At 23.3% G+C, this 25,869-nt stretch overlaps 1 protein-coding gene across 2 annotated transcripts in view; it reads left to right on the top strand.

The window, feature by feature from the left end:
• LOC136984037 (twitchin-like) overlaps window positions 1-25,869 on the top strand; it is a 185,768-nt gene that overhangs the window by 27,416 nt on the left and 132,483 nt on the right. For both annotated transcript variants that reach the window (XM_067280951.1, XM_067280952.1), the window contains 12 exons: window positions 88-223; window positions 2,411-2,595; window positions 14,012-14,024; window positions 15,767-15,977; window positions 16,336-16,429; window positions 16,519-16,742; window positions 17,118-17,208; window positions 18,900-19,120; window positions 20,977-21,067; window positions 21,861-22,157; window positions 24,218-24,321; window positions 24,674-24,864. In XM_067280951.1, the coding sequence (XP_067137052.1) occupies window positions 88-223; window positions 2,411-2,595; window positions 14,012-14,024; window positions 15,767-15,977; window positions 16,336-16,429; window positions 16,519-16,742; window positions 17,118-17,208; window positions 18,900-19,120; window positions 20,977-21,067; window positions 21,861-22,157; window positions 24,218-24,321; window positions 24,674-24,864 (1,858 nt within the window). The remainder of the gene's footprint in view (window positions 1-87; window positions 224-2,410; window positions 2,596-14,011; window positions 14,025-15,766; window positions 15,978-16,335; window positions 16,430-16,518; window positions 16,743-17,117; window positions 17,209-18,899; window positions 19,121-20,976; window positions 21,068-21,860; window positions 22,158-24,217; window positions 24,322-24,673; window positions 24,865-25,869) is intronic.

Below are 25,869 nucleotides of genomic sequence, written 5' to 3'. Positions count from 1 at the left end.
AACTTTATTAATTAATAATCTGATATATTTATATTTGAATTTTATTTAAGAATAAAATTTAAATTTAATCTTTTTTTTTTTTATTAGCGGAAGAAGATGAAGAAGAGGAAGATGAAGGAAAACCTGCATTCTTGGGAAAACCAGTTATCAAGCAGTCTAATGATTTCAAAGATATATCATTTGTGTGTAAATTAACTGCAGATCCAAAACCAGTTATGCAATGGTAGGCAATTTATTTTATACTAAAAACATAATTATTTAATTTTATAAAATTAAATCAAAACATAATTGTTTAGAAAGTGTTTCAAGTATTGTCAATACAGTGGACCTTCATTATAGCACTGCTCACTATACTGCACACTCGGTTATAGCACGGGCGATGTTTGCGACGCGATAAGCTCAAACACATTTATACAGGTCCGTGCAGCGTTAGCGAGTAGCGCATTTTATTGTTATTGCGTATTGAGTAATTGTGTATGTATTGAGTTTCTGCATGTATTTTGAATAGTGTTTAATTATTGCATGCATGATGAGTAAAAGAAAAGCTTATGGTGTGAAAGAAAAGCTTGACATTATTGCTAAAGTAAAGAGGTGAACCGCGTTACACTGCGCCGCTCGGTATAATGCGGTTTACCTTATAATGTGGGTGTTGTTTCCCTCCCGACATGCACGTTATATCGGGGGTCCACTGTATTATAGTTTTTCAGATTAGTATAATGGTTAATTTTTCCCATTTTCTCTAAATTATACTTATTTAAATAGTATTATTAATATATTTACCATAAATAAAATAAAATTATTAAATGATATAAATAGTTCTTATAATCTTACTATTAAATTGAAAAAAACAAATATTAAATTCATCTTACTTTCAAATAATAATTTAATGTTCATTGTTTTGAGTATAATGGCAGTTTGAATTGAAAGGTTGAGCACAACAGTGGTCTAACACTGTTTTTTCAAAAGTTGAGATATTGTATTTTAAAAGTGTTATTTGCTTGTTTTCCATGTTTTACAGTAAATTATTATTTATATCATTTATTATATTTGTTTTGTTTTCATCAATTCTTACATGGAATCCATTAATTTTTCATTGTATACAGTATACTTAATACATGAAAGTATAGTGCTGTTAATTCAGTTTCAGCATAGAGGTTAGATCATTGTTGTGCTCAGTCTTTCAATTCATAATTGAACATAAGCTTCTATTTTTCATTATATTTTAATAAAATTTAAATAATTCAGAGCAGTTAGATTTCAAAAGAATTTTTTAATATAAAATTTAAATAAATATAAATATTATTTTGAAAAACATATTATGACATTAGAAATAGTTTTATATCTAAAAATATATTATTAAAATAACATTCTGATCCCTCTAAGATAGGATATTTATTTTATAGTATATTTGGAATAATAAATATTGATGATGTTTGTCAAGTCAACTGTTTATGTATGAAAAAAAAAAATAACAAATAGCTTTAATATTTTTTTAATATTTTCTGTACAAGAATTTGTTATAATAAATTTTGAAATAAAATAAGTTGTTAATTTACCTTGTTCTCTGTTACAAGATTTAAATGTTCAATGCAATTAAATTGGAAAAGAAATGTTATTACTTGATCAATATGCTTCATTTGTTATGAGCTGATTACTGTTTTACTTTTCTTTTATTCATGAACTTAATAACATCAAACTAATCCCATAACAACTAGATGATTTTTTCTTTTTTCTGTTTAAGACTCATCAATTCAAAATGATTTCTTTTGAATTAACAAATGCTATTTTCTTTTATTCGAGTTTTATAATGAATAATATGATTCAAAATATTTATTATAATAAAATAACTTTATAAATAAAGTATGTTGTCCACAATATTCTTTAAAATGAAAAATTGGTATGATAAATAACTTTTCTGTATATCGTTATTTAAAATCCATCGATCTTTATATATTAAATTTTTATGAATTTTATATTTTCTTTACTGAAATAATCTATTTAATGTATTTTGTTTAAATATTTTTATTAAAATTATTTTATTTATTACATAAATAATATAAGGACAATTTATAAGAATAAAATAAAAATAAATCACTTTTCTTAGTTTTATTTTTTTCGAATAATTGATTATTTTTTAAAGAAGATCTAAATAATTATTTTAAAATTATTAAATATTTCTGAAATAGTTACATATATTATGTGTAATATTTATAAATATAAATATTAATATATTTATAAAAATATAAATTCTTTTTTTTTAATTTTGCTTAAGTTTTACTCATCTGCATAATTCTAATATTGTAATTTTTTAACTGATATTTATTTTTTGTTAAATAGATAATTTTATATAAACAAACAAAAGCTATTATTTAAAAGATTGTTTTATTGAAATTTTTTTTTTTGATAATAGGTATCATAAAGGAACTCCCCTTAAGGATGGTGGTCGTTATAAGTATAGTTTAACATTAGAAAAAAATGTATATATTGCATCTTTAACTGTCTTCCAAGTAGGGGATATAGATGAGGGTGATTATAAAGTCATTGCTAAAAACTCTGCAGGCGAGAGTTTTGCAACTATTAATCTTAATTTTGAAGGTAGGAATTTACTGTCTTATCTCAAGAATATTGATTTTTTACATTTATATACATAAATGTGTATAGTCAATATAAATATATATCTAAAAATCAATATATATATATATATATATATATAGAGCAAACTACTTATAATACAACTTCCAGCAGTTACATTTCTCACAAATATAAACATTTTTTGTCTTGTTATGTTATAAATATAAGTTTGCTGTAAGCTAAGGTTCCAGTTTCTGTGATGATTTCATCAATATGTATATGCAGTATATATATACAATATATGTACATATTGACTTTATGTACATACATACATACATGCATATATGTGTTAAACTCAATATTAATATTTATATATACACAATTTATAATTATTACAAATAAGTGTTTAATTAGTGTAATTATAATTATAGCAAAAAATTAAAAGTAATAAACATGAATATGATTACGAATTTTAGATTAACAAAAACTTCTCATTTTTAAAATATGCAAATGCTACACAAAAACTATAATAAAAGAATACAATTTTTTATATTCATTCAGATGTGGAAAATTGTATTTTAGATTATTTTCAAAAACATGGAATTACTCAAACATGAAACTTTAAAATATTTGTAAAAATAATGTTTTTTGTAAACTAATATTTTAATTAAGAAAAATGAATTTTAAAATTATCTCAGAATGTATATATGATTGCTTTTAAATTGTGATAAGCAAAATTTCATATGACCATAGGATTATATGTTATATAGAACTATTGATTTTAAAATTAAATAAGAGAATTATATTTAATTTATGTATATATTGGTAAATACAGGGTGTCTGAGAAAGATCTTTATCATTCTAAACATTAATAACAAAAATACTAACAGGTGAAATGAAATGCAGTTTGCTGCAAAAGAATGAAGAAATCTAAGAGTTTTTTTACAGTACCTTCAATGTAGCTGTACGTGAGCTCCGTTAGTAGCACGAACAACGTCGAGTCTGTACTCAATTTCCCTCCAAGTGTTTTTTAACATTTGCGGTGTAACAGTGAGGATTGCTAATTGTATCCTGTCAACATTTCCTGTTTCTTTAAACGTCTCCATCCATGCATAAATTGAAGGCACACTTTGTGGGTCTTTATGGTACACATCCGGTGAAAATTTATTTGCATGGTTATCGGTGATTTTGTTTCGGCTAACCACAATACACACTGCGCTTTCTCTTGTGCAGTTGCCATTTTCTTTCCTTATCACAACCGGTAATTGATACAGAAAAAACTCTTAGATTTCTTCATTCTTTTGCAGCAAACTGCATTTCATTTTACCTGTTAGTATTTTTGTTATTAATGTTTAGAATGATAAAGATTTTTCTCGGACACCCTGTATATTTATTACAGAATATATTATTAAATTTTAATTAGTAAATATAACAATTGCTTTGAGAAAGATTTTAAAATTGTTGATTTTAATTGAAATATTTGATACTAAAGAAAATATTAATTGGTAGATAAATCAAAATAGAAAGAAACATCTTGATGTTTAGTATGTTTTACAAAAAAATACAAAAAAAGCATTGTTTTACAAAAAAATGGTTTTTGTAAAACAGTGTAAACAATTTGTTTTACAAATTGTTTACATTGTTTTACAAAAGAATTCTAGTTTACATAAAATTGTTATGAAATAAAAGCTTTTAATTTTAGAAGAATTTTAATAAATTTATGAAATAAGTGGCAGGTAATGCAGAATATTTGACCTTAAAATTAGATTGAATTATGTCTTAATGAAAGTTTTATATTCTCCAATTTACTTCTTTTTAAAATTATTTGTAAATTTTAATAATAAAATTTGAATTTAATATTATTGATATGTTAAGTATTATTATTGAAAATTTAGAAATATTTAAAATTTCTTAAACAAATATAAATTTTATGTCTTAAGCATAAAAAACTACCACTCGTTGCAAAATAAATCAAATTCTTTGTTAATGTAGATCAATGAGACTTTTAGATTTAATTTTTTTAAATATTGGCAATTTGAATTCATTATATCTGGCAATTGTTTCTTTCTATCTTAAATGATTAGATAATATAATTTAAAATATAAATATAACTTTCAGATTTTATTTATTAAATTGAATTGTTTTAATACTATCTGAAATGAATTCATTATCAATAGATATATTAAAATAAATAGGTTGAAAAGAATAAATGATATGGCTTATTTTTAATTGAAAATTTTATTCTCTAGCATGTAATGAAAAGTTAATTTTGTTTCTAATGACAGTTTTTATTGGCTTTGCTTCTAGTGACAGTGAACAAAGGCACAATGTAATTAAGTCGTGATTAAGAACTTTAATTTGTTCATTCACAAAAGTTATTTTTTGGATCTAAATAACAATTTATATTTTAGAAGGTATTTTGAAATTTTTGTAAGTAATAAGGTTAAATTCTTGTTACAGGAGGAATACACATGTTACATTTCGGTATTTTAACATGAGAGTATTCTTAATTTCAAAAAGTAACAAATATAAATTTATATAATTAGATTACACAGTAGTATATTTTAATACGTGAAAGTGATTTTTACTTTTTATTTCCATTTTGTTCGTACATAACCTTTTAAAAAGTATTGTTAAAGCTATACATTTGAAATCTTGACAAGTAGTTAAGCTTCAGTTGGTATTCTTGAGAGAGATTTAATTGATTTGACATACCCTAGAAAATTTTTATAAATAATAGAGAATTTTTTTGCATTGCATCAATAGCAGTATCTGTTGAAAAGGCAGTATATGCAATGTTTATAAATAGTATTATTGGATATTTCTTTTTTTGAAGATTTGTTAGTTACATTATATTCAAATTTTTTAAATATTATATAACAAAATTGTTTCTTTTTTGCATATTTAAAAACGGATTTATAATGATATAATAATTGATAAAAATAGGATAATTAAAGTATAGTATATTTGATATTACATTAATCAAAATACTTTTAAGATTAAATTAAAATTTGAGATTGTATTTTTTAAATATTCAATTAAATAATAAATGTATTAAATCATAACACAATTAAATTAATAGCTTTACTTTAAAAAAATAAATTTTTTATATTATTAAAATATATAATAGTAATTTAATAAATAATTGAGATAAATAAATAAATAAACGTTTTATTAAAAATTAAATTTTCTTGTATCATATTAGAAAAATTACAAACTAAATTTTGAATGTAAAATTGACAAAAGTTCATTAGGAAATCAGTAATGATTCTTTTAATTTAATTAAAAGGAAATTAATAAGTAGTTAAATTTTATTGTTTTATATGATAAAATTCAGTTTGAATTGAAAATTACTTATTTTAATAATTTATTTAAATAAAAATTCTCAATAACATTTTATTACATCCATTTAAGTCTATACATTCCAATATACATTCAATTCTTAAAGTAGTATAGTAATTGGTTGTTTCTATAAGGTGACAACTGTTAAAAAGGATGTAGAGATATCAGTGAGTTGCCAGTAAAAAAATTAGGAATTAGTTGTTTGGATAAATTTAGCAAGAGGCACAAGGTCTAGTGCAAATTCTAACGTTGCTGAAGATTAGTTTTTGTTGGCTTAGCTTCCAATGACAAAAAACAAAGGCTCAATATAATTAAGTCATGATTAAGCACTTTGATTTGTTCATTCATCAAGTTTATAGTTTGTAATTAATAAAAGTTTTAGTAAATAATAATTTAAATAGATTTATAAAGTTATTAAAACTATTTTATTGTTTTAAAAAAAGTTGCATCTGTTTGAATTTATTTAATAATTTTTTGAAATGTTTTGTTCACCATTCCTATTATATTTCAGAATGAAAATTTATGGCGCTAAAAGTATTGCAAATACTTTTTTTACTATGGATAATTTTAATTTTTCTAAAATATAATTAAAAATTTAAAGACATTAAATCAACAATATTAAAAATAAAGCATTTCACTATAATTAATAGTATGTTCTAATGAATAATTATGTTGCTTAATAATCATTTTATTATTGATGGCTGGATGGCTGAGTGGTCAAGGTTGCAGCCTACCACTCTGGGGCATCCGGGATCAAATCCGGATGAGTTGAAAAATTCCCAGGAATTTTTTGGGGTGGTCCATCTGGATATGTTGGGCCCTGTCTCTCACCATCTGGCTGTCCCATTGTGGGCCTGGTTGAACCCATAATGAGTTTGATAAAAGAGTCCTCTTAGTGCTCACAGGATGGAAAGAAGAGTTAAAAAAAAACAGGTGCAGTTGTAAATAATATTTCAAATTTTCAATTTTTTAATAAATATTTATTTATTAAATAAGTAATAAAGCTTTCTCTTAATGCAAAAATGAAAAAATAAAGTCATAAAAAAAAAACAGCAATAAGTTGCTTAACATTCCTGGCAACATTTTGTGGCACATCTGTAACAATATTTTATTAAAGAGAACTTATTATATTTTTAATTATTATAAAATGGCAAAAAACTTAATTTTGAGGGTAGAGACGAGTTTTATAAAAAATTGTAAATGCTGATAATGAGTAAAATAATCATTGAGTCACTACTCGAGATATAACATACAATCCCCTTTATGTCCCCACTCCCTTGATTTTTAATCTCCAAAATTTAATAGCATCAATCCCCTTAATACACAAACTTCCCTGTAAATTTTCAGAAATTTTTGACAAAAAGCACAGAAGTTACTAAGCTTCAAAGAGGATGAACAAAATTGTTTTCCTCCCACATACACTAACATCCATCCATACATATAGAAAACCCCCAAATTTTTTTGCATTTTTCAATGTTTCAAGGTCCCCCTCAGTCCAAAAATGTAAAAATCTTGGGGGGGTCATATTTTGATGACAGCCATATTTTTCGTCTGTTATATATAATAGCTGGGAAAGTAATAATGTAATTAATATTGCATTCAAATATGGTTAAGGTTATTTCAGTGAAAGATTTTCAATTGAAGATTATAAAATTTGCTTTATGGAATCATATACAGGCACTTCTCACTTAACGACCTAGTTGTTAAGTGAATTGATTGATAAATGAGCTTAGTCGTTTTTATTTATTATTGATAAAGAAATGGTCTAAAGGCAGGGGTGGGAAACCTTATTTTTATGTAAGGGCCACATTTAAAACTTTTGAACTGATGCAGGTTGCACATGAGTAAAAAAAAAAACAGGGTAAATCACAATTATTTAGTCATATATGATTATAAATTAACAAAAGTATGCTTAATTTGACTTTTGTCACTGATGTGAATGTAATATATCCAAAATATTTGGTTGAATATTAGTCGCTGCTAGTTTTAGTTTTCATGTGAGTCTGTTAGTCGAATTGTCGTTTTAATTTTTACTAAATTTTTATTAAGTTGTAGAAAATAACAACAAAAGTTTTGCTGCATATTTCCTTAAATTGGGAAATTGATATATTTATTAATATTTTGTGCAATGTGGGACGCACAAAATATTAATGCGTGCTGTGGATTGCCCATCCCTGGTCTAAAGGAAACGTCAACTTGATAACATTGCTTTAATTTTCATCTCTTACAGAACATAAAAATACAATAAGCAAAAGTTATTAAAAAGTTGTGTCAAAGTTCATTCATTTAACAATGTCGTTCAGATTAATATTTTAGTTATTGAATCTTTCAAGGTATGATGATTGTTCCAAGTCATCAGTGTCATCAGAGTTATCAGCAGAGTTATCATTAGCTATAAAGGTTCTGGGTAAGGGATATGACTGCAAGAAATAGAAGTACTGTATTTGTAAAGGATAGGATTCCTGGGTTTAGCTTTTGAAAAGAATCTCATTAATGTGATCTACTTATTAAGTCTTCTTTTTTCTTCATAAATTTTATGACAGCATCATAAAAGTTCATTTATTGCCATTTCACTTTCATGATTACTTCAACATTTGGACCCATATTCCCTACTTCTAATATAGCTGCATTCAATTTTGAGAACACACCAGGTAACTTCTTTTTAGTGAACTTCTTTTGTACCTCTATTCTTCTCTTCTTTGCCTTCCAAGTGTGGTTAAAGTGCAAATTTATTAATGAAATATGAAGTCTTGAGATTGTGAATGCTTCGTGTAGTAAATACTGGTTGGCTATGGGATTGAGACTAGAATATGAAAGGGAATTCCTGAGACTCAGACTGAAAAAAGGTATTCCTCACATTGGAGAACTGGTCATTACTCTGAGTGGTCATTAAATAGATAAGTTATTAAGTGAGGAGTGGCTGTATATGAGTGATGTGTTATAATGATTATATTAAGTTTTTTGTACTTTTGAGTAGGAATCAAGAATTCTCTTTCATACATTCCTAAGGAAAGAATTAAAATTTAAATACAGTAATATTTTTATCTAATTATATTAATTTCAGAATGATAAAGGAATCATCTGAAAATAAATATTGAGTTTATAATTAAAGATAAGAAAGTTTAGTTAGTTTAAGATTACTAACAGAATCTTACTTAAACTTTAAATTTTTTCTTAAATATTTTCCTTTTTGCAAATATAATTTTAAATGATTTCCATTAATCTCATTGTTAAAGGTATTTTAATGTTTATAAATATATTTAAAGAAAAAAATACAGAAAATAATTTTTTAATGAAGTTAATGATTTGTCTAGTTGATTTGTTAAAATTACTATATCAAATAAAAAGAAAATATTGGAAAGTAATTAAGATTTGACATTGCTTTTGATCATCATTAATTCAACATTTGTGTAATAATATAGATAAATAGTGTTTAATAAGTCATTTTGTTTTTTATTTATTTACTTTATATTTAATTGTATCTAAAACTATATTTAATTATATTGTTTTAAATACTACTTATATTAGTAAATATTATTTTAGAAATGCTTTTTAACAACAAGAAATAAAATTATTTATATATTTAATTTTAAGATATGCAGGAAATCTTTCTTATCTGGGGTTGAAATACAAAATACTGTACAATCAAAATTATGAAAAGAACAAAACAATTAGTATAAATTTAAATTTTAAATACTACAGATTGTTTTTTTATACATTAGTTAGAAGATTGCTCCAACAAAGAACAAATAGCTTTTACAAATGTTACATAATTGTACACTGAAGATCTAGACAAAACTATATAATAGTCATTGTCTAGTAACATATCTATAAAATATTTTTTCCTCAATAATTTAAAATTTTACTTTTTAGTAGGTGTGTAATTGAATTCTCTTTTAGACATTCTAAACAAACATCCAGATACTATTTTAGTAGTTGGCTATTACATCATAAATTTAATTTATTTAATCTAATTTGTAAAATTGTGGATATAACCTGATAACAGATTATATTGAAAAAGTTAGAAAGTATATAAAATATTTATCATTTGCCCTTTATTAATAATTCTTATATATTTTATTTAAATTAATTTAGGATGATGTTAACTGAAATAATTGTTAATGTAGAAAAATTTAATTATAATTTAATTTCCAAAATTATATGAAGATATACTTATGGATAAGTGTTTTTAAAAAATATAGTTTTGCTAATTTTATTTATATTTGTTATCTGACTAAATATTTACAAAAAAATTTATTATTTACATTAGTACAGTACTATTAAATTCAATTAAACATTATCCGTTAAGCACTTTTACAAATAACTATAGTTAATCTATTTACCTTGGCAGCATAACTAAAAATACGCATATGCTGTTATCTATGTTTGCCAATTGTGTCATGTGGATAAAGTTTTTGACCCTGAATGTATGTAATCAAGAGTTAGGAGAAACTGTAAATTAAACTGCTAATTCAAACATAATAAAATGAGGTAATTGCTAAGTAATAGATTCAACTAGCATCCTTCACTAAACAGCCCGTTAACCATATTATCCGGTTAATAATTTTTCTCTTATTTTATATGATTTTGGTTTTTATATTTTTATTTCAGAATTTGAATTTCAAATGTTCTAAGAGACAGCTGATATGATTTTCATTATTATAAGTTTCTCAATCATAAACATTTGATAAATTTATAATAATCTAATTTTGTAATAATTTTAATAATACTGTTATAATTTCAAGGTAACTTAATTATGTAAAAATAACTTTATTCATGGTTTAGCAGCTTTACAGTACCATTATTCTAGTTTTGGTGATTTGTTAAAGCTGGCAAGAGAATCTATAGCCAAGAATATATTATGAAGTTCTGATACACCTGTAATTTAAGACCACTTGATAATTATCAACATTCTATAATGCAGAATAATGTTGTTATTTTTACATTTGCAATACTAATTCATCTGTAATAACTTTTATACAAAAAATCCTACAATAAAAATGACCAAATCTATTTATTCACTATCAGTAAAAATAGATGCTTTATGGATTTATAATAATATAAAATATTATTTTATATTTATAATCGATATTTATTGATATTCTTCTAATAATTTTTTTTTTTTTGAGATTATATTTTATTCAAAATAATTTTAAATTCCATTGTAAATATTTTTGGTTTTAATTTATGTATTGATAAAAAAGCATATACTATAACTATTCTAATTACTACAGCAAAGTGAGATATTTATTCTATGTATTATATAAGCAAACAACTGAACTTTATTATTCATATTTTTGGAACAAAGAATTCATTTTGTGATTTGACAGCAGACTCTGTAACTTGTAATTTGCAAATGCGATGCTTTGAAGACTGAATAATATTTTGTTGATATTATCATATTTAGTAGATTATATGTTAAAGAGGCTGTTATATATATATACAGTAGACCCCCTATAACACGGGTTCATATAACAGATTCGTATAACCTGGTGAAAAACTTGTGATCGTTCGTATAACATACTAAAAGAGACTCTTATAACATGGTAAAACATCATCGCCGACTCGTGTCGTGACAAGATTGGTTGAATCTGGACCATTAGTGGATATTGTACAAACCGTTGAATTTAAACGAGCACTGGACCTACTAAAAACATTTATTATTCAATGGCCATAAAAATTATATTTTTATTAATGATGTTTCCAAAGTTAAGTTAATTTTCTCAGAAAAATTCGTTGATCTGGAAACACGCGCCCACTGTTCGATGAGCTGCTCCGCGACGAAAACAAGCTTAAGCAATGGCGCGTCGAACGGTGCACACTTGGTAAGTAATCCTACAATTTTTTGTTTATAGCATAGTTTATATGGATTATTTCCAAATAATTATACATGATTTGGAAATGTTGAGTCAAATTAGTCTAGAATTGATTAATTTTATGGAAGAAAACCTTTCAAACAGCCGTAGCCCCTAACTGCACAAACACTGGGCTGTGATTGGTTCATGTATTTAAGTGACTCGTACAACACAGATTCATATAACACGGAACGTATCTACTGTGCTATGGGGGTCTACTGTATATGACAAAATATGACCTATTTGAACCTTTAACCAGTGCATACAAAGTTTAATCCTCCAAAACAAACAATTTCGTAACTCCTTCTGGGTTCTTCAGGTAAATCAGCCGGCTCGAACTTGAATACGAAAATTTGAACTAAGCCGAACGATGTTATGTTTCGAATGTTCGGTTCGTTTGCGTATTCTGTCACGTGATGTGTTTGAATTTAACCATCAACCTCCAAATGGCAGTGAATGTTAGATCAAAATACATAAAATACGTGTGTGAGAGATGAATCATCGATAATAATCTCATACATTCCCAAGTTTTTTTTTTACCAGAAAATTATATTTCTGTTTTATATATATGTATATGAAGATAATTATTTAAAGAAATTGAAATTTTCAAATTACTTAGTAATGTTAAGGATAATCCAAATTTAGATTGTGAACATAAATGAAAATTTAGAATTTATGACTGATAAATTATAAATAAAATGTTTAAAAGCAAATTTACAAAATTTAGGTGATAGAGGATGAAAGCTAGAGTTATAGCCTTTCTTGTAAATAGAAGTGAATAAAGTTAAGTTTGTATAACTGTCTATATTTAGTTGTCATAGAGCAAATATTAAAATAAATCACATTTAGAAATATCTACTTTATTCCATTTTCTGACTAACATTGATAACATGTAAGAACTTGCAAATGTATCAAATAACAAGATATTTTTAGATACAAATTTTATTGCTGCCTTCCAGAAATTTTCTGAACAGATAATTTTATGGTAAAGCTTTTATTTCATGAATCAAATAAACAGTTTATATAAATTTATTTTTTAAATATTTATATTTTATGAAAAATTGAATTATTGTATGTATTAAATAAAAAACATATTCTTGAAAAATATTTTTCGAATAACAAAAATCTTATTATTAAATTAGTACGAATCATTACATATACGCCTTATAACCAGTGCTCTTTTTCTAAAAAAAAAAAAAAATTACTTCCAGTACGCATATGTGGTAACTGAACATATAGAGTTGTTTTTACCGAGCAACAGCAAGTGTTACATACCAACTATCGATACTTTTTATACTATCTGCTGGTACGGCACATCAGCTTGTTCCAGCTATAAAAATAGTCCTGCTCTATAACCTTATACAGTATCTAATGATGAACATTGATACAAGTATCTTCAGTTTTGAATTTTGTTGTATAATAAACTGTTATTTTAATTTAAAAAATTATATCTAAAATTTAATTTCAAATGTTTAATGAAATGTTGGAGAAGAGAAATGTAAACATGTCTATTTCTTTTTTTATAATTTTTATATAATTATTACTTTTTATATAAAAAGTATATAATTATATACACTAAAAATATAATTATATTATTAATATCTTATTTTTTTAAATATTTTTTAATAATTATTTTTATATTTATAGCAGATCAAACATTAGATTTATTCAATGTATAATTTTAATGATATATTATAAAATTAATTTGGCTTGTTTTGATCAAAATTAGACATAATCAGAAGAAAGTTAAATATTAATTATAGAACTAGTTAATTATAAAATTAAACCAATTATAATTTTCATTAAATATTTTATAATTAAGAACAATTTATTTAAATTGTTATGGTAGAATTTATCATGTGATTGTGTTTCAGTTTTTTAAAACTTGGTTTTATATCCATACAAACAACCAATCCAATACTGGAGGAATATATAATTCATCCAACAAAACCTTAATTACTCCAGTTAACTAAGTTTGGTTTGGTTTTATAAAGAAGGTTTTGAAGGAGGACTTGGTTTTATAAAGAAGTATCAAAAAATTTATGATTTATTTATTGTAAAATATATCATTTATTTAAATAGTTTACAAGATAAATGAATAAGGTATCATATATCAAAAATTATCTTCATTATAAATTAATTTTAAAAAATATAGTTTTTAAATTATGATATATGTTTTATTACTTAATTTCTTTTTATATTTATTCGTATAATTTATATTTTTTGTTTTTCTTTTCTTTTAGCGGGCAAAGAAAAGTAAGTATATTGTTTCATTTTTTTTATAAATAGGAATAAGTGATTTAATATAGTAAAGAAATTAAATGATTCATTTACAATAAACTTATTTTTTTACTATAAAAATTTTTTAGCTAAAATAAAGTAATATATTAATTAGTCTTTATTTCATCAAGTAGTTTAATATATCAAATAACATACGGAGAATATTTTTTCGTATAGCATGTATATACATTACTGTTTACAGTTTTTACATATAACATTTCTCCAGATGATCAAAAAACCTTAGGAATGATCTATCCTATATGTGTTGGGTCCTGTTTTGCACCACCTGGTTTCACCTCATTGTGGGCCTGACTCGAAACCATAATAGGCTTGAAAAGGAAATGGTACCCCCAGGGCAGTAAATCTAAATATCTAAATATATATATAACATTTCAATAATTAATAAAAAAATAACGTATAAGTAATACTATATATACAGTAATGTATATATATGTTATGCAATTAGTTACATATTACATTTATTTAATATTTATTAAAAACAGCACAGTTGTGTTAACAAAAGCATAATGCTTATTAAATAATCAGCAGTTTTTTAAAATAATAAAGCCATTGCCATAATAAAATTATTAAAATAATATTTTGTTTTCTATAGAAGTAAAGTATTGTAAATCACAATAATATATAAAAAAGGATTAATCATAATTTTATTAATTTATACAATAAAGATAAACTATACAATTTTTAAACAAAAACCTAACATCAATTATTTAAAATATTAAAGACTATATAACAGGGGTGGCCAACTTTTGTGCACATAAGATCTACTTTTTATCGTAAAAATGTGTTGCGATCGACTTGTCATAGGCATAGTCTAAGTGGGGAGGGGGAGTGTGAAATACATACTATGTTTATACACTGTGTTTCAGTAGGAAGTGCACTCACTGCTTATGAGTCGAGTCATAACTGCATGCATACATGCATAACTGCATGCGAACCGTTTCGTTCGGTTACAAATATAATACATTAAGTCAAGACATCGCTAGCGATTGACCAAAATTGGCTTGGTGATCGACTTGTTGGCCACCCCTGCTATATAATATATACTTTACAAATTATAACAAATTATATTTCGTTATTGTATATCATTGACTATTCTATAATTTATTTCCTTTTACTCTTCTTGATTTTTATAATATAAAATATAAAAATCAAGAAGAGTAAATGGAAATAAAAATGTTATAAAATATGATGATGTAATCAAAAATTTTAAAAACAATTTATTTGCTTTAATTTTGATCTAAGTGCAAGAATATATTATTAATCTACATTTGTAATATGGAATTTATATGATTTCGGAGATATATAAAATTTATAAATTGTTAAAATACTTTTTTAATTTTTCAAATTTCATTATTTATATTACTTTTATTTTACAAACTCAATAATTTAATTATATGTTATAAATAATCATTATTATTCTGAATGTGGAATTAAATTAATTTTCTATTACAGATAATGTTATTTAATATTTAAATTCAACCTTTTGTTTTACATATTATAAAGCTATATGTAGTTTTCTTCTTATTAATATAGAATTAAATCATTATTCATAAATTATATATATAAAATATAGTTTTTAAAAATGATAAATTGACTTTGCTGTTTTTAAAGACTATTTGTAATAGTTTTATATTTGTTTTTATTTCTATCAGTACTTAAACTTCTGACATCTCATATGTGGAATATATTTATTTCAGAATTCCAGGTGGTAAAATACCAAAATTTCCAAAAAAACCAGCCATAAAACAGGTGGGAGATGCTCTTTGCTTAGAGGTTTTACTGGAAGCTTTTCCATTTCCTACTATTACTTGGTATCATGGCACAAAAGTTGTGAAAGAAGATGCAAGGCATAAAATGAAAAAGAAAGAAATTGGAAAAGATCAATATCTAATGACATTAGAAATAGTAGTAAGTCACATTTAGTACTAAAAATATAAATATATAATAATATAATTTTTCTAAAAATTAAATTTAATGAATTATATTTTAAAATAAATTTTATATTCGATAGAGATTTAAACATTAAAATAACTAATTATTTAAATTTTTTTTATTATTAATTTTGGATTTAATACATAAATTAATATATCTAGTTTATTCTTAATTTTCATTAGATAACCAAATATTTTTCTGACATATTATTATGCTGGATCTTTTTCCTTATAAGAAAATGAATTTAAAAATAAAAGTGTTTTTGAGTTTTTAAATAGAATTAAATTCTATTGACATTAAATCAGACTTTAATGTGTTGTTCACTTTGTAACAGGATCCAAATCCTGCGGAGGATGGCGGAAATTATAAATTACATGCAAAAAACGAATTAGGAGAAAATAATGCAAATATTGCATTAAACTTGCAAGGTATTTAAATATATAAGAAATTTTATTTTAAATTTATTTAAAATAATATTAACAAAAATTTATTAAAAATAATTTTAATTATCATTTAGGTGAACAGCCATCTGAAGATAATTCACCTTCTTTCATTCAAAAACCAAAAATCATTCCCAAAGAAGGTGGCAAACTTATACTATTAGAATGCTATGTAAAATCAATTACAAAAATTAAAACAATTTGGTATCAGGGAACAGAAATTGTTAAAGAAACAAATAGGATAAAAAGTAAAATCATAGAAGTGAAAAAAGGAGAATATACAATAACACTTGAAATTAGGGTAAATAAATTATAAACTTTTCATTTTTAATTATATAAATTAGTTTCTAATCATTATAATTACTATAAAAGTTTTTATTTTTTATTAAATTATTTAAATCAATAATTATTGAACTTAGCTATAATTTATAAGTCATTTTGATAATGACTTATGTTTTTTGAAATTTAGTTATAAAAGATGAGACTCAGTGAAAAACCTCACATTTTTTTTTCTAATATTCGTATCAAATCAGAGACCAAGACTTAATAACACAACTATTTTTATTTTTATTAAAGTTTTTATTCGTTTCATTGAAAATCTCTTTTTAATTGTTGCTTTATCAATTTTTTGAAAGACTTTTTTAAATAAAATTGTTTTTTTTTTGGTTTTTTACAGGACCCAGGTAAAGGCGATGGTGGAACATATAAATGTAATATTAAAAATGAGCATGGAGAAATCAATGCAAATTTGAACCTTAATATAGAAGGTAAGTTTGTTTTTCTTGATAATAGAAAACATTACTGGATGAATGCAACTTAAAACTAACCTTTACTATCCAGATAACATTTATACCAAAACAAACGTTTTGGCTAATTTAATTAATATTTAATTAGCCAAAAATATTTTTAATGTAAATTTATGCTTGTTAGTAAAGATTTTTGTTTCTTAAAATTTTTTCCATTTACTATTTAATATATAATTTTTTTTATTTCAACAAAATTAGTGTTTAAGAACTCTGATTCATTATTTTAATCACTATTACACCACAAATACCTTTAAAATCCAGTACAACAATTAATCAAACAGTGAGAAATACATCTCATTTGATGAGATATATGAAAAAGATATATTTCTTGTTGTTCAATTAAATGTTGTAGTGAATTTTAAAGGTGTTATAGTGATACAGATATCCAGTTTTAAGAAGCTACTACACATTGTTTTAATCCAAATTTATTTGAAGCTGCTATATTACATCAATAATCTACTATGTATTATTAATATTTTAAAACATTTTTTTAAAGATAAATTTAAAAAATACAGTATATATATATATATCTTTATTGTTTAAACTATTTTTAATCCAATATTAACTGTAAAAACATATCAATTCTGATTCATTCAAACTAAATACCGAATTAGCTTAAATTTATTCACAATAACTATGAATATTTCTTATAATTCATAATTATTATTTCTTTTTAACTTTAGTTACAAATAACATATTTTTCAAATAAATAAAAAAATTAGATAGTTTTGAATTCATTGATCATTTTACTTTTGTTTTTTAATAATTTTTTTCCATAAGATTATGGCATAGTTTTGATTCTGATATTTTTCCTTTAAAATTCTTTGTTTTTTGTATTTATTATATTCTCATTTAATGTACTGTATATTTAACATTTCTAACTGTCAGTTAGTAGCTGTATAAAATTAGCATTTATTAATTTATAATGAAGTGATATAAATGATATTTACTTTAATTATTTATAAAATTTTTTAAATGTTTTCTTTAGTTTATGATTTCAGTTTTCTTATATTTTATTAGTTTTAATTGTAAATAGAATTTCTTTTTAAATAAGACTGAGAATTTGAACGGTATTAATATTATGTGTCTGAATATTTGTAATTATTTCCTTAATTTATTGTAATATCTGAGAGGCTATAAATACTTATATTATTCTTATTTACATGTTTACAGTTATTATTTTTTAAAATATGTTTTGAATAGATAAGGATATATTAAGTTATGTGAAAAAATTTCATAATAGCTATTAAAGAATTACATTCTTACTTGAATTATTTGAATTTTTTCCATAGTCTCAGAATTTTAAACAATCATTAAATTTAAAAAATTTATATATATACATATTTGTGACCCAATTATCTTAAATTTATTTAAGAATGGAATAGTAAGAACGTTATTCATATTTAATTTTTATTTTTTTATTATGATCAAAACTGCTAACCTTTAAGCAAAATTATGTTATTAATAATTGTAAATTTAGCTTAAAAATGGTTCAAAAAGATTCAACAGTCTTTTCGGTCATCTGTTTTCTATATGAATGTTGTCTTATTTATATATTTGAAAGTTTTATATGAAACATAAATTATTTTATTGTATAGCAAAAGCAGATAATAGATTTTCTTAATGTAATTATTTTATTAAATTATATTCAGGTGCGGCAGCTCCAGAAGGTGATGCACCTTCTTTTGTTGAAAAGCCAAAAATCATTCCTGAAGATGGAGGAAAACGCATTATCATGGAATGTAAAGTTCGAGCTAAACCTAAACCTGATGTTGTCTGGTATAGAGAGACTACAATTATCAAAGAAACAGTTAGGATAAAACAAACAATAATAGAAGAAAAAAATGTATATATAATTAGATTAGAGTTAAAGGTAAGCTCATATTTTGTTTATTCAGATATCAAATTTCGTAAAAATAGTGAAATGAACTATATGGGTTAAGTAAACTTCATTTAATTTTTCTTAGATAACAACAGTATGATATAGGTTAATTAAAAAAGAAGGAAAAAAAATATGAATTAAATATTTTCTAACATTTTTATCTCTAATTACTCTTACAGATATTAAAGTTTTTAAAGTACAAGATATAAATGTTTTGTTGATGAAACAGAGTATGATGTTCACATTGATAATTTCTGTATCTACATTTAAAATTTGACAAATTTAATTTCATTGGATATTACATGACAAATATTCATATATGATGAGCAAAATATATCTGCAGTTATGAAATGGTATATTTATAAATAATAAAAATATGAAAAATTTTAATACTTTGATTGTAGACTTTATAGGCTCCATTTTTATCTAACATAAATATAAGATAAAATGCATAAATACTTTCAGAAGCATTAAGATCAGAATGAAAATATAATTGCTATAATGTATCTCATGATTAATTGGATTATTACATCTGTTCCAGCATTAATAGTACTGCAGTTTGCATAAAATCATATTTTAAAATTTTTTCTCCTTACAACTATTTATTTTAAGAAAAATTTTTGCATTTGCTTTCCTTCAGATATTAAATATTATATATTATTACGTTATTCTTAAATATATAAGACACTGTTGTAAAATAAATCTAATGGCAGGATTTATACTTAAATAATAAATAGTTCATATTAACTGTTTTTTTTTTTTTACTTTATTATCTATGTTAAAACTAATAAATTGAAATTTAATTATACTGCATAATAGTAATGTTTAATTTTTGAAAATAAAAATAAAACCAAAAATAAACAAAACGTAGTTTCAAACTTTTGATTAATTTTATCAATTTTTTTAGAAAAGAATTAAATTTAAAAAAAAAACAACTGACATTATGGTAATAGATTAGTTAAAGTTTCATTAGATATTTACATGTAGTCATAAAGAAAGCAAGATTTAAAGCTGGCATTTTTTTTAATAGTTTTACTGGATGCTATATGATAAATATTTACATGTGCTGTAAATAAAATGTATTCTGTGCATTATTTATAATCACAGTTTGTGGTTATAAATAAAGATTTGACAAACTTAGTTAATGTTTTGTTAGTTTAAAAAAAAAAAAAAAAATCTTTTTATTTTAAAACATTTTTTGGCATATATTAATATATAATATTACATACTTAGGAATACATGAATAAATAATTTTAAATATCTGTTATTCATACTGAAATAAAGAACAAGTAAAAGGAGAAAAGAATAAAAATTATTTGTAGTGTTCTAAATCTATGAGGTCATAAAATATTTAAAACTAAAATTTAAAGTTTTGAAGATTTATTTTCTATCATTAATAATTTTTTAAAATAAAGAATTATACTAAATAGTTTTTGAAAAAAATTTTAACATCTGTAAAGTCAGTTTATGGATTATTTATTGTTTACACTAAAAATAAATAAATAAAAAAAAACAGTTTTTTATGACCTGTTATTCATGTCATACAAAGACAAAATGAAAATATCTCAATAGCATAATTGATCAGAGTATTCATTTGACATAAATCTGAATAGTGTAAGATGATTCTTATCTAGATTTAAACTAATTTTATTTCCTCTGTTTTTCTAGTAGGAAAATATTTAATATTAATATTTACAATGTTTTGTGTTCTTTTTTAATAATGAATTAGATAACCTAGTCTATATTTTCTATTATTATACTGTATTATAAAAATAAAGCACTTTGACATTATTTCAAAATGACAAAGTTTTATTTACGTGTGTTAATTATTTTACTCATTATGTTAGAATCCTGAATTGGATGATGCTGGAATCTATAGATGTAATTGTAAAAATATAGCAGGAGAGAGCAATGCCAATCTCACATTGAATATTGAATGTAAGTAAAAACGTTTTGTGTGTAATAAATAAAATTGTTATTTTATTAAATTGAAAATTATTAATAAATTAAAATATATTAAAAATATATGTCTACTATTACATTAATGAGATACATTTATTCTCATTTTTAGAAAATGCTTTGACAATTACTTAATAAACACTTATTAAAAATTAATATTTTATTTCATATTTCAAAAATTCTTGTAATAGAAATGTACAACAACAAATAATTAAAGTATAACAGTAGTGTTACTTTATTATAAAATTAGAGATTTCACATTTCAGTAGGAAATTACTTATATATAAAAATAATAACCACCTTGACTAAATACATCATTACAATCCCAATATCAGGAACTATAGAGTAATCAAATAATTTATATTTTTTATTTCAGAATATACTATTCTATCTCCAATTGAAAAACTTTGTCTTATTTTAAAGGGTTTTATTTTAAATTGAGTTTTTTTTTCAAATATTATATTATTCTTCTGCTATATATATTATCATATGTTATTTGATTATGACAATCTGTCATATTCCTGATAAGTTAATAACTTTTTGAATTTTATGACAATATAATGATGGATTTAGTGATAGTGATGATAGTATATTTTTTAAAATATTATAAAAATATTCTTTGTTTTTATACAAATTTTTTCAGTTATTTATGTATTTTAAATAGTTTATTGTTATATGAATTTTTTAAAATAATTTTCAATGCATTTTAAGTGTTTTACTATTATTTGTATATTAAAATTTGATTAATATTTTACAATAAACTATTTAACAGTGGCTCCTGTGATTAAAGAAGTACCTAAAGTTATTCATCGGGAGAAACAAAAAACAATTGTTATTGAATGTTATGTACAATCTACTGCTAAACCAGATGTTCAATGGTATAAAGAAAATACAGTTGTAAGAAGAGATAGTCGGCATTCAGTTAACATAAAAGAAGTATCAAAAGGACAATATGCTATTGCTCTAGAAATTGATAAACCAACAGCTGTTGATAAAGGCAGTTACAAGCTTGTAGCTAAAAATGAAAAGGGAGAAGTTACATCTCCTGCAATTGAAGTTGATCTAAAAGGTATTTTTTTTTTTTATCAAATAATGTTTTATTAATGATGTAAAATGTTTTTATCATTCCAAACATCTAAAGAGACTTTTAAATGAAATATTTGAAAATTATAAAAGAAAAAATACATTTAAAATTCTGGAATTTTTCTAATAGCACTTAAATTTCATTATTTTAAATACTGGTATATCAGTTCTTTTTATATGACCAATTAAAATTTCTTATTTGATTCATATTTTAATTTTTATTTACATGAAGATAATAATAAAAAGTTTAGCAGTTTTTAATTTATAATCTTTATTTATTTTTATATATATTTATTAATCTTTATATATATTTTAAAATTAAATAAAATAATCAGTTCACTTTATATCCAACATATGAAAGTATGCCTTTTCAGATTTAAAAAAATATAATATTGTGCTTAACAGGAAAGATTGGGGAAGAAAATATATAAGTTTAGTGGTTAACTGAAGTAATTCTAATAATCAAGATATTAGAATTTATAAGGGTATTTTTTAAAAGCCATATGAAAAATTAATTACAAATAATAATTTTTATGTAGTTCTGTTTTCATGCAAATTCCATCTGAAAGAAAACATTGATTACTTTGTGAATTTTATGACAATATGAATTATGAAGTTGTCAACATTGGAAAAAATAAAAAGATAAATAATAATAGAAATAATTTAATGTACTGATAACTACTTCAACCACAGTAATTGTAAATGGTTAATATAAATGTATTTGTTTGTTTCCTCAACAACATTTATAGTGAAATAACATTAAATGAAGACTTGCTGTATTTGACTAATTTATCAGTATAAGTAAATGTGTATTCAGAATTTTTTTGAGTTTGAATAAATTGATGAAGACAGTCAAACAGCAAGAAGAACATCTTCTGAAATAGAAACTGTTTTTCGTCATATCCTTATCATAAACATTTACTAGTACTTTTTTGGTCCTCATTACCTGAGCATACTTGTTAATTTATATTTTTACATTTTACAAACAAAACTCGTAACATAATTTTTTTCTTTTTACTTTATAGAGCTACATATTTTGTTATTAGTTTAGAATTTATCACACCACGATTTTTTGGAAACTTGACTTTGAACCTTTTGCTTTTTATTTTTTAATAAATTCTAACTTTGATATGTACATTTTGGGTTTTTTCTTTCCTCTTCAGTTGGAGTAATACATTTAAAACAATAATGTGTAAATTTTTCCATTAAACAAATTTTCTTTCTTGTAAAATACAATCTTGTAAATAAGCAGTGTTTTGTTAATTTTTTTTCTTTAATTTTTTTATTAATTAAAATCTTTAACACTTCAACATTTTCAAAAAAGTGAAACTAACAATAAAATTAATTTTATTATACTTTATTCACCTGAACCTCATTTTATCAACCTTTGGAAAGGTAGAGAAACTTCTGGAAAAGTGTGTTGATAAAATATTATATGTGTTATAAATTTTGGAACAGATTTGTCAAAGATCTTCTGGATCAAAGTTCTAAAATGAAAAATAATACATTTCTAAATTGTTTTTCTAAAAGTACATGTTTAAACAACAAGTTTACCCAAGTTAAAATAAGTTTTTAAATTTACTATTTTCAATTTGCAAGGCTTAGTAGAAAAAGGATGTGTAAAATGTAATCTATATTAAATACAAATTAAATTTTTATTATATTTCACTGTTAATATTCTCGTCCTTGTCAAATTTTTAACTTTTTATAAAACAATTTTAGCGAAGTTATATTATCCGAAAAATCAGATTTAGACAAGCTTAAAAAGAAAATCTGTTTATACATAGTTGTAACAGATGACAGATTATAGCTGTTTTCTTTGACAAAAAATCAGTTTTATAAGTAATGTCAGAAATTATAAATTGTAAATTTTGAGTTGTTTGATATAATAGATTTTATATTCTCAGAATATATAAAATTTTTTACATTAGATTTCCTAAAGTAAAATTTGAAAAATGTATAAAAACAACTAAAATAAAATTATATGGAAAGAAATATAATTTATTCAGTACTAAATATTTGTGCAATTTTTTAAATGTACATTAGAGGAAAAAGAACCTGAAAAAAAGAAAGAGCCTGAGAAGAAAAAAGAAGAAGAAAAACTCAAAGAACCAGAAAAGAAGGAACCTGAAAAGAAGAAAGTAGGAAAGGTAAAATATATTTGATGTTTACTAATAAGACAAGTCATCAGAATACAACAATTAATTGTCTTGTTTAAATTAAAAGTGCAATAATTTTTCTACAATTCCAAAATCAATGTTTAACTAGCAGAATCCATTATGTGTAGAAATTAGTTCAATCTTTACATACTGAGTGAAGAAGCAATTAATATTCAAGTAACAGCTATTCTATTGAAAAGCAATACAATTACTCTGTAATAATTACAAATTATCTTTCTAATATTTAAAGAGAGGATTATAATAGTGATATTATAAATAACCATAAAAATTTATTTACATGTTAATTATAAAAATTTATGAATATTTATTTGGCATTTTTAAGCCCGTGGAAGAAAAAAAAGAACTAAGTCTAGCGGAAGAAAGAGCCAGATTAAAGAAGAAAGCTGCCGAGAAAAAAGCTGCCGAGGCAGAAGTAACCGAAGAAGAAAAGATAAGGAGAAAAAAATCAGAGAGTCCAGCTGTTAAAGAACCTGCAAAACGAAGGGAGTCTGAAAAGAGAAGAGAATCTGAAGAGTATGTTTTTTTAAAATTATATTGATAATCTTAGAGTATTTTAGTTATATTTTTAATATTAGTTAAATATCTTTCATATTAATGTTGGCTTAATACAGGAAATCCTCATTAGTTCAAAATTCAAGGGACAAAATAAATACAAGTTTGAATTATCAAGTTCTGAATTATTCAAGATTTACATATTTCTATACAATATGCCGAATGCTACATAACTGATGAAATTTATTAAGCAAATAGAGTACGGCTACATTTAGAGAATGCTATTTTCATTAATTAATAATAATATAAATAAACTGCAGGTAAACAGCACGTATCCAATGAGAACCTCACAGGTTGCCATGTAGGTTTTATAAAAAGTAAAGCAGAAATCATCAAAATGTAGCCCAAATTATTTTTGTGAGAATCTGGGAGCTGTTTCTCTATAATTTATAATGAAAATTTACATTATTAGAAACTTTTCTTTATTCCCATCGGCTTCCCGTGAAAGTAGAAAACAGACGAGCAGGTGTTAGTTTAACAGTAAACAATCAACTAAGAAACTCATGTTAAAAGGAGGGTCTTTGATGCACCAATTCCCTTCCCCCTCTCATTGATCTGAGAAAGTTTCAAAAGTTAAACAATTTTTACTATAAATTTTGAAGTAGCCGTATTTCGATCTAACAGAATTTCTTAATTAATATTAAATCTCTGTATTCCTGGTTGGGACAAAAGTATGGTTATGAACTAACAGGATTTCAAACTATCCAAGTTTGAACTAATGAGAATTTCCTGTATATAATTTGAAAGATTTTGAAGTAAAAATTGAATTTTTTATTTATAATTGTAAAAATTAGTATTGAATTTTATTTTGATAACATATAATTAAAAATGTTTTATACATGAGATGTTATATTCATTAGAATATTGCTTGGAAATATTCATTTCGAAAATTAAAATATAAATTAATGCCATGTCAATGGAATTATTTTACCACCAATATTTTGAGAAATCTCTTATTAGGATTAG

The sequence above is a fragment of the Centruroides vittatus genome, unplaced genomic scaffold (genome assembly GCF_030686945.1).
Source record: "Centruroides vittatus isolate TY-2023 unplaced genomic scaffold, ASM3068694v2 contig_900, whole genome shotgun sequence".
Classification (NCBI taxonomy): Eukaryota; Metazoa; Arthropoda; class Arachnida; order Scorpiones; family Buthidae; genus Centruroides; species Centruroides vittatus.
The sequence above is the reverse complement of the archived record's forward strand: the minus strand, read 5'-3'. Positions and strand labels throughout refer to the sequence as shown.